At 38.3% G+C, this 11360-nt stretch overlaps 1 protein-coding gene across 1 annotated transcript in view; it reads right to left on the bottom strand.

The window, feature by feature from the left end:
* UNC5D (unc-5 netrin receptor D) overlaps positions 1 to 11360 on the bottom strand; it is a 438337-nt gene that overhangs the window by 166095 nt on the left and 260882 nt on the right. The window contains exons 6-8 of the mRNA XM_042783659.1: positions 3156 to 3336; positions 2126 to 2293; positions 149 to 313 (exon numbers count right to left, since the gene is read on the bottom strand). Of these exons, the coding sequence (XP_042639593.1) occupies positions 149 to 313; positions 2126 to 2293; positions 3156 to 3336 (514 nt within the window). The remainder of the gene's footprint in view (positions 1 to 148; positions 314 to 2125; positions 2294 to 3155; positions 3337 to 11360) is intronic.

The raw sequence follows: 11360 nt of genomic DNA, 5'->3' as shown, positions 1-11360 counted from the left end.
TTTTTTTTTTTCACCCAGTTTATGTGCTTTTGTTCTTGCTCTTGTCAGTTTGGCTTTACAGTAACTTATTTGACAAAATTAATGGTTGTGATATTGATTCTTTTTATATTATGGACAAGCAATGAAGATATTCAACAGAAGGTGTTACCTAGAATGCAGAGACCATCTGTGCAGTTTTCGGATTCTTGGCTTAGACCTTCACAGAATTTGCCCCCGTTTCTCGGGGGTGGTGCTGTGCACTCTCGGATCCGCAAATGCTCACACTCTGGGCTGCAGACTGACCACTGACTCCATACTTCCCAGCTCCCATCCACTTCAAAGAAAAACAAAAGAAACCATCTTTAGGATGCATGGGACAGCTGTCAGGAGATTGGTCCCAGAACTGCTGTTGCTCTTAGAGCTGGATTTTAAAGAAATAACCACTGCAACTAAACAAAATAATATATCAGTTTATCTTCTCTCCATGGTTTCTTTCCTAAAGAGATGTACTAATAAAAGCAGTGGTGTAATTCTCTTGCTATTTCAGGATAAGAGCAATTATTGAATTTAGGCAAGCATTTGAAATACCAATGCCATTGGGTTGGCTAATAATGTCATTATTCATTCTTTCTCAGTCTTTCATGCCCAAGTGCATCTTAGATGGACAGATAAACTATATGCATTATCCACTGATAATCAGCCACTTCCTTACGGACTAACTATTTAGGAAAGAGAGTAGAATGAACTATCTTTAAGTCTAAAAAGCTCCTAAACAATAAAAAGTTAAACTGATATATATTGACAGCACTAAACTAAAACAGGTCAATCAAACCCCAAGATACCAGGACTTACATAAATAGAATTTCTTGGGTCATGGATTGCTGCTGCATGGAGAAATGAACAAACGGAATTTAATTCCACAAAAAATCAACCCTAGAGATTATGGCAGCTGTTCGAGGCAATTGTCCCACTATCTCCTAGGAATAGTCCAACCATGCTTATGTGGGTTATTTAAGATATTACAATTTCTAATCTAAAGCATTCACTCCACAGTAAGGTAATGTAAGAAATACTGTACTTGAAACAAAATGTCTTGAGTTGTTGTCCTGGTTTAATCAATTTGTTGGCTAAGCAAACTTTGTCAAGTCACTTAGCCTCACATGACTTTCCTGACAACTTGGGACAGTAAAACTCACAACACAGAGTTAAATGACATTATAAGTATAAAAGTATCTTGCACAGTATCTGGCACATAGTAAGCACTCAATAAATGTTTACTGAATAAGAATCCAAACTGAAACTCCAAGAAGATGCTGTTGGTATGAGCCTCACTTTACCTTCCAGTGAAACTAAATTTGAAATTTTAAGAAAATAAGACTTTAATCCAGTGTCCTTGCAGCTAATGTTCTACATTGTGTGTGAGACCCAGGATCAATTTATTTCTTAGTGAGAGGATATGCTTTCCATAAAGAATGACATCTTCCATCTCATCTATTTCTCATTGTACAAACTGGGTTAGAACCAGTAAGAGATGAACAAAGGAACTTATAAAAGCCATCTTTGGTAAATGAGGGCTCTTTCTATTCAGAAAGGAAAGCAAGAAAGTAAGCATGGATCATACGTAAATTACAGACTGTTCTGATAGTATGTGAACTTTGTGAACTCTATTGTAAATAAATACAAAGCTAAAACTGGTAGGGTGTGTTGGCTGATTGGTATCCGATGAGAAAGTGTCAGAAATTTGGCACCTGCTGTTTTGCGCTTGCAGAGAACTCACAAAATCCCTGCTAGCTACTATACAAATACATGCCACCAAATGGGAGAACCCAAGGAGTGAAGGGGATGGCTTAGCTCAACCAAACACAGGCAGATAAAAATACTTCCCAGCACTTGACTTATTGATGGTGAGTGTCCAGTATCATCTCATCTGAGTATGAAAAAAAAAATATGCCCCCAAACACTGCACAGATGCATTTCACCCATGTTCTTGCTATTACAATAAACTCCACAGTAGCACGTTGGGCAAAGGCTCCATCCTAAGAACATGGGAGAGGGTAACTTCAGAAAGGAAGAATACTGATTATTTCACACCAGCTTAAAAGTGTTGGTGGATCAGAAGGGAAAATGGAATCTGCATATATCTCACCAGGACAAAGAGAAGTGCAAGTTATTTTCTGCACTGACATTCCCTCACAAAAGGCTCCACCATTGAGAGGAGCTGGGTTGGTGCAGGTCCGGGAACGTTTCTGCCATCCTCTACCACAGCGAACATTGCAGGCTGACCACTCTGTCCAGGAAGACCAGCCTCCATTCACTGAGAGAGAAAAATGGGGAGGGGAGAAAAAAAGGAGAGAGGTTTTTACTGATTGCCTACTATGTGTAAGCCACTGTGCCAGGTGTTGTGAGTCGGGCATCTGGGGATTAAAACATTGTGTGGACCCACACTGGCTCCTCAGTCATGAGACAACAGTGGAGTTATCTCATCTTTGCCCCTCAGCCTACTCATCTGTGATAGCAGGGTGCTTAAAATTTGCTTTGCAGGAAAATTATGAAGAATAGGTAGAACTCATCCAAATATATCCAAAGCACTTTAAAATCCACAGCATAATAAGGAAAGATTCAGCATTTGAAATTTTATCACTTAATGTGCTTCAAAAATAAATCTTCTAGTGTAGAAGAGAATACCTTTACTCAAATAGCAGGGAAATGCTTTTGAACAACACCTGAGATATTTAGCAAATAGTTGTGTTTATTTTGGGTGGATTTCATATTCCAGGAGAGGAACTAACTGATAGTAGGTCTGGGAAGGTTGGGAGTGGATTTTGGCTTGGGGAGGGGCTGTAAACAGAACTTGCCCCCTTCGATTCTTTTCAAATATAAACAAAATGGTAGAAAATAAACAATGTTTTATTATCTTAAAGAGAGAGTGTGTGCTTGGAAATGTCATCAATTATCTCGTGAAGTCCAGTATTGGATAGAGCAGCAGTTTAACAGCAATAGGAGGGAGGGATGTTTTCTCACCTCCAATGGGGAGGCAGACAGAGGGCTGCAGTGGATGAATGACTGCCATGGTCCTATCAGCTACAAACATTGAAGGTTTTAATAAAATGCACAGTCCCTTTACTTTTCTGCTTTTCACCCTCCCAATCCTGTCCTGGCCTTTGGGCTGGTCTTACCATAAACCACCACAGTGGCTGACAGGCTTCTCCTCTTGGCCACGATGTTGGCTGCCATGCAAGTGTAATTCCCTGAGTCAGAGAGCCGTGCCTGTCTGATGATAAGGTTGTGGTCAGCCCTGGTGTCAATATTCTCATCTTGCTCAGAGTCAATGGGCTCCTCATTTTTCAGCCATTCCACCTAAAAGAAGACATGGACATAACTTTAACAAGTCAAAATATAAGGATACTTTTCCAGAATTGGAAGGTGGGGAGTTTTAGGGAGGGGAGAGACATATACCTAAAGTATAGAGGAAAATATTGATTTATTTTCTTTATTTCATATCCCACTCTTTTCCTGGAAGCAGGAAAATAACACAAATATCCTATTGACTATGACCTCTTTTCTAAAAATGCAATGGAAGGAAGAAAAGAGGTGACTGTAATTAGGTCATTTCATTTTATTACAACACTGATGATGGTGTTACGATAATTGGTCTTAAACAGAGCTCAGAAAATCAATGCATACATACAGAACCTGTACTCTATGCTGCAAGGATGTGATGTTGCACAAGGTTTCAAGTCAACATGAGTGCATGTAAACAGGTCTTAATAGAAGCATGAGAATGGATAAAGACAAAAGTAATATAGATTTGAGTAATTACAGACATATAGATTGAATTGAAAGTTTAGAGTGGTCTAGCTTGCTTTCTTTGGTGACTATGTTACTCCTTCAATGATTCAACAGGACTTAGTATGGTCTTAGTATTATTAGACTCTGGGTGAGGAATCTGGACACAGTGAAGGCTCAACTTCTTTCTGGAGGAGTTTACCTCTCTTGTCCTGTGAATACAGGCTACTCCCATCTCAAATAATCTATTATCACCTTCCCAATTCCACCTTAATCCTATGTCTGGGCCAAACTCCCCTTTCTTTGAACACCAGAGGAAGACATAATTGGCAGTCTTCTGCTCTCTGAATCCTCATCCTACCCAGGTTGAGATGCACCTCCCTGAACTCCTCTATTTAATAAAGCAGGCTGGATTTCCCCTGAATCAGTTGCTTTCTTTGCCTATTTGTCCTTTACTCCCACTTCTGAACAACATCTCCCTTCTCTAGTGCCATTTTGGTGGCACTAGACACATATCTTGTTTGACAATAACCGTTTGGCTATAGGCTTTAGCATATGTAAAGCAAAATAATTTAATGGATACACAAAAACTATAATTTAACATAGAAGGCAACAGTGGTGACTGTACCAAATAGATTTCACAGAGAAGCTTATACATCAGAGGACATTTCCAGACACCCAGCTCACCATTGTTATTGGTGTTATGTGCCATTGAGTCAGATCTGACTCATAGCAACCCATCCTTGGGTTTCCAAGGCAGTATCCCTAAGGAAGTAGATTGTCCCATCTTCCTTCCAAGGAGTGGCTGGTGGGTTTGAGCCACCAGCCTTCTGGTTAGCAGTCAACTGCCTTAGGCACTACACTACCAGAGCTCCCTGCTCACCATTAGCATAGATAATTAAAAGTTAGTTTCTGAATAAGATGCCTCATTTAACGTTTGTGTTTAAATAAATAAATAAATAAATAAATTCTAATTCATTACTGATAGTAGGTGACATCTGCTACATAACAATTTTGTTCAATAATGGTGTGTTTGGTCTGTGTGAAAAGGAATTTACTTAGAAGAAAATCTGTAATGATTGTTCAATGTTTATTCCAACTACCATCCAATTAATGATAGTTCAGAATACCAAAAGTCATCATCATCCAAAATTTACTCTAGTAGATCAATTTGAGAAAAGAAAATGTTACCAAACAGCCAAAAGAAAAGATGGGAGGGCTACTTCAAAATATAGAGAAGAACTGTAGAAGCAGATTGGTACAGAGCCATTAAGCAAAGAAGCAAACCATACAACCAACCTTAAGAGTTCCTGAGGGCACCACTATGTTCCAGGCTGAAAGAGTGGTTGCTAAAAATGACCCAGAATCAGAAATTCTCAGTTTTAAAGGACATCTGACTGTCAGTCTATGGTATAATTTTCCCTCATTTCCTACTGAAATTGCATATTTCACAGGCATTAGTTTGTTAATTTGACAAATATTCATGTATTTATTTAATGTCAGAAATTCCATTAAGAGCTAGGTAAAGGGAGGTGATAAGACACCTCATGGTGCAGTGGTTTGAGTGCTTGGCTGATAACTAAAAGGTCAACAGTTCAAACACACTAGCTGCTCTATGGAAGAAAGATGCAGCAATCTGTTTTAAATGCTACATCCTTAGAAACCTTATGCTGCAGTTCTGTCCTGTCCTAAAGTGTCACTATAAGTTGGAATTGACTTGACGGTAATTTTTTTTTCTTGTTTTTTTTTTTTTTTTTCCAAAACACATGGTGAACAAAATCAACATGGACACTTCTTTCATAGATCTTACATTTAATGATTAAGATGGAAATAAGTAAAACCACATTTCCATCACAAAATAAAAGTGTGGAGTATCATCATTACCAATATCTGGGATGAAACCCTTACTACAAAACCAATAGAATTAGATTTTTTAAAAGCTCCATCATTGCAACATAACTAGGAGCCTGCATGTAGTGCAAATAGCTAACAGGCTTGACTGGTCACTGCAAGGTTGAAGGTTCAAGTCCATTCAGAAGTGCCTTAGTAAAAAGGCCTGTGATCTACTGCCAAAATATTAGCAATCAAAAACCCCATGGAACACAGGTCTACCCTATCATATATGGGGTAAGATCTGACTTTACAGCACCTAGTTTTTGCCTACTTCACTGGAAAGACAAGCTTGTCTGGTAAAATAAGTGTAGAGGACTTCTGGCCAACCTCTTCTTTCCTCCTTACAAATTACCTGGTTTTCTGGTCAGTAATTCCTAGTTTTACAATCTGAAGCACCTAGAAAGCTGTTCCCTTCTGTTCTCACCTCAGTACCTCTCTTTTTCGATACTTCCTCCCAAAAATCTGATCATGAATCAGAGAAAGACTAATACAGTTTCATAAGTAAATTTTAATCATCCTAAGTAAATATCCAAGAAGAGTTCTGGGGACATTTCCACTGAGACCTAAACAAAAGGAGTCCCAGAAACCTGCAAATCAGAGAAAGCTTTCCTAAGTGGATCTTGGCACAGGAAGAAATAAAAACCATATTCATCAATTAGAGCTTTGGCTTTAAATTAAAAACTTATATAAAAGTAAATCATAAACTAAATTAAATGGACAATAGACTGGAAAGAAATCTGCCACAAATTTGATAGCTTAATATATGAATAATAATATGAATATCTCAAACTCTCATATAAGTTTATGATAAAAACCCACCCAAGTAAACATAAAAAAAATGAAACACACAACTCATTTAAAAACACACTCTTGGAAATTAAATACTTGATTAATGAGTTAAGACCATAAACGATAATAAGGTCATTAAGAAGACCTGAAAGAAAGAAAAGACCAAAATGAATGTCAGAAAAGACTAGCTCTTGAATGGAAATAACTAAAGGGAATGGAAGAAATGATGAAGTAAAAGAGCTGGTCAGGATATTTCAAAGGTGGTTCCAGAAGAAAAAGTAAAGTATTAAATTTCCAAATATCTGGAGTTAGAAAACCAAAAGTGTTAAACATGCTTGGCATTTCTCAAGCTGAAAGAATACTTTAAAACAGTGAAGTATTTTATGGGCAAAATATTGAATACATCAAAAGATGATGGAAGGAATACACAAAGTCATTGTACCTCAAAAAATCGATCAATATTCAACCATTTCAGGAGGTAACATATAATCAAGAAACTATGGCATTGAGTAGCAGGGGACATCAAGCTCAATTGGCATAACATACTGCACAAAACATTGTTCTACCTCCTACTTTGGCAAGTAGTGACTAGGATCTTAAAAGCTTGCAAGCTGCCATCTAGATGCAATGATGGGTCTCTCCTCATCCAGAGCAAAGAAGAATGAAGAAAACCAAAAATTCATGCAAACAATTAGTCCTAGTGACTGGTACACCATCCAATCTGCAGCCTCTACGATTATGAGACCAGAAGAACTAGATGGTACCTGGCTACCACTGTCAACCACTTGGAAGGGGATCTATGTAAGAGATCCTGGATAGAGAGGGAGAATAATGTGGAACAAAACTCAAAATCATTTGGAGATAGAAAAAGGGGAGGGGGCACTAGGTTTGCTGGTCCAATAGAGCTTGGTGGAACCACTGAGACTATGGCTCCTAGCTGCCCTTCAGGTCTGGAATTAAACCCACACTTGTGGCTTCCAGCCAAACAAAAGACAGGCATATGAGTTGAACATTTACCTGAGGTAGATATACTCCTTGGAGAGCAATCATGGGAGATAGAAGGGCTGCTTTTGCACAGGAAGACAGCTCAGGGGGCAGGAGTGCAAGGAGGGATGGACACAGGGAAGAGGTAACTATCAGGAGGAAGTAGGAGGGGAGCTGTTGCATTGTGGTAAATGTGGTCAATGCCATGAGACAAACTATATGTGAACTGCTGTATGGAAAGTGAATTTGCTCTGTAAACTTTTGCCCAAATCACAATTAAAAAAAAGAAAAAAAGCTATGCATTGAAGGAAAATGTCCAAATTGCACGAAGGGACGATAAAAAACAAGGCTCCAGGAATTGATGGAATATCCCTTGAAATGTTTCACCAAAGGGTACAATGCTGGAAGCCCTCACTCACTTAAGCTAAGAAATTTGGAAGAGAGTTACCCGGCCACCCAACTGGAAGAGAGCCATACTTATGCTCATTGCAAACAAAGGTGATCCAACAGAATGTGGAAATTATCAACCAATGTTATCAATATCACACACAAATAAAATTGTGCTGTAAATAATTAAAAAACATAGGCAGCAGTACCTCCACAGATAACTGCCAGAAATTCAAGTCTGTTTCAGAAAAGGATGTGGAACAAAGGATATCTTGTTGATGTCACATGGATCTTGGCTGAAAGCAAAGATTAAAAAAGATATTTGAAAAAAATCAACTCATTACCATAGAGCTGATTCCAACTCATAGTGAGCCACATTGGGTTTCTAAAGTGTAAGTCTTTATAGAAGTAGATTGTCCCATTTTCCTTTGGCAGAGCAGCTGGTGACTTTGAACCACCAACCTTCCTTATGTACTGTGCCACCCAACCACTTGTGTTTTACTGACTATGTAAAGGCATTTGACTGTAAATAACAAAAAAAGAAAAAAAAAATTATGGATAACATTGAGAGAATGGGAATTTCAGATCACATCATTATGCTCATGAGGAACCTACACATAGACCAAGAAGTAGTCATTCAAACATAACAAGGGGATATACTACATGGCTTAAAATCAGGAACAGTATCTGTCAGGGTTGTATCCTTTCACCATACTTATTCAATCTGTATGCTGAGTAAATAATCTGAGAAGCTGGACTATGTGAAGGAGAATGAGCCATTAGGATTAGAGGAAGACTCATTAACAACCCGAAGAACTCCAGATACACAACCTTGCTTGCTGCAAATGAAGAAGACTTGGATCACTTACTGATGAAGATCAAAGACTACAGCATTCAGAATGGATTATACCTCAACACAAGGAAAACAAAAATATTTACAATTGGACCAATATGCAATATAATAATAATTGGAGAAAAGATTGCACTTGTCAAGGATATCATTTTACTAAGATCGACAATCAACAAAAGATTTGTTGCACTGGGCAAATCTGCTGTAAAAGACCTCTTTAAACTGTTAAAGAGCAAAGATGTCACTGTGAAGACTAAGCTGTGCCTGACTCAAGCCATGGTTTTCTCAATAGCCTCATATGCATATGACAAGTGAACAATGAATAAGGAAGACCACAGAAGAATTGATACATGTGACTTGGAATGCTGATGAAGAATACTGAATATACCCTGGACTACAGAAGAGCAAACAAATCTGTCTTGGACGAAATGCAGTTGGGATGCTCCTTAGAAGTGAGAAAGGCCAGACTTCCTCTCTCGTACATACTCTGGTCACATTATCAGAAAGGACCAGTCCTTGGCAAAGAATATTAAGCTTGGTAAAATAAAGGGTCAGCAAAAAAGCGGAAGGATCTCAAGGAAATGCAATGACACAGTGGCTGCAATGGTGGACCCAAGTACAGCAGCAACTGTGAGAATTGTGCAGTGTCAGGAACTATTTCATTATCATATACTAGGGTTGGAAGTGACTTGAGGGCACCTAACAACAACAGCAATAATAATAATACAATAAGATTTTTCCTACCACTCTAGCAAAGATTAAAATTACACACACTTATGCACATACAAGTAGTCCCTGGGGATGCAATGGTTAAATCCTTGGCTGCTAACCCAAAAATTGGTGGTTCAAACACAGCCAGTGTCTCCAAGGGAGAAAGACATGCCTGTAAGCTTCCATAAATATGACAGCCAAGCAATTCTATAGGACAATTCTACTCTTGTCTTGGGGTCGCTATGAGTCAAAATATACTTGACAGCACCTGACAGCAACACACATACAGTTTTTATTTTTGTTGTTTTTTGCTGAGAGTGGGCAATATGGGACATTTCACCTATTGCTGTTCTACTATCTTACCTAAGTAGTCTGTCTACAGCTTCCATTCTTGCCTCTACAGTCAATTTTATCCAAAGGGATAAGATTCTGTCACTTTTAGTTTGAAATCTTTCAGTGGCCTCAAAGCCCCCTTAGAACAAAACTTCAAATCCTTATCAGGGCTAACAGAGTCCTTCTTTGTTCTAGCCTCTAATCAGTTCTCCACCTCAGATCTTCCAATTAACCTTCTGCTCACTCCATTCCAGCCATACTGAACTGCTTCCTATTCTCAGATGGCTAAACTCAGGGCCTTAAAAGTCGCTTCTTTCTCTTCCTGGAAGGTCTTTCTCACAGGTATACTCAGGGCTGAATTTCATTTTTCATTCAGGTCTCAGTTCAGATGTTACCTTCTCAGAGAGGCCTTCCCTAATAAGCCTTTCTAAAATAGCAAATGCCTCACTCTCCCTACCCTGCTATAATTTTCTTCATAATGCTTATCTCTATCTGATAGTCTTAAAGACGATCATACATTTTGTTCTTGTAAATATTGTCTTAGGAATTTTCCAAAGGAAAATAATAGAGACACAAGCAAAGATTTACCCACAATAAGTTATTTTTGGTCGGGGGCAAAAAACAAAAAAAAATGTTGCTAAATAATAGAGATTTTGGGAGAAGACTAAGGGCAACTATTGTTTTCTTCCTGAGTATTTATTGTGATATACTCAAGTAAAAGTTTTATTAATCTAGAGAAATTAGTTTTACAAAAATCTCTCTAATTTATCATGTAGCACAATGGTTTCAAATTTATATTTAGACATAGAACATTTCTTCAATTCAAAGCTTACCTGAAATCCAAAAATAAAAAGTGGATAAACAGGAAGAGATTTTATGATGGAGGTATAAGTAAGGGCAACTGGGTCACAGAAGTGAGAAATTCAATACTGCATCCGTTTGTGTACAGTCAAGGCCAATGTTGTCTTACTCCAGGAAGGATCACTCATATCCTTGGCTGGCTATGTGAATGATGCTACTACCATCTGGTAGTATGGTATACTGTGGTGGGTTAAATGCTGGTCCAATGATGAAAAGGTTTTAGCAAGAGCTTCCAGGCTAACACAAACTAGGAAGGAAAGTCTGGCACCCTATTTCTAACACTCAGTCAGTGAAAACCCTATGAATCACAATAGTACTATCCACAGATAGTTCAGATATTGGATACTTTACCTAGAGATTTTCTAGCCTGGGTTTTGTGTTTAACTACTGAGTTAGTGTTGTTGTTGTTATGTGCCGTCGAGTCAGACCCGACTCATAGCGACCCCTCCTTGGGTTTCTGAGGCAGTAGAGACAATTAATTCTCTGTTCTCCCTCTGTAAACTGAGGGAAATGACACCTTTCTTCTACCTTCCAGGGCTTTGAGGACATTCAAAAGAAAAATGTGAACAAAAGGATTCGTGAAAAAGTGCAAAGCAATAAGCTAATGAAATGTGGTAGCAGATTCCAGGAACACATTTTCTCCTGTGGGTTCACTCAGGATGCAAAAGGAAGAGTTTTTTTTTTTTTTTTTTTTTTTTTAGGATTTGGGTGAAGATTTACAGAGTAAATTCACTTTTCATACAGCAGTTCACATATACTTTGTCTCATGTCATTGACCAAAATTTAC

Source organism: Orycteropus afer, unplaced genomic scaffold, assembly GCF_000298275.1.
Source record: "Orycteropus afer afer isolate SDZICR_OR568_19922 unplaced genomic scaffold, OryAfe1.0 scaffold00024, whole genome shotgun sequence".
Taxonomy (NCBI): Eukaryota; Metazoa; Chordata; class Mammalia; order Tubulidentata; family Orycteropodidae; genus Orycteropus; species Orycteropus afer.
Note: the sequence above shows the minus strand (reverse complement) of the source record. Positions and strands in the feature narration are given on the sequence as shown.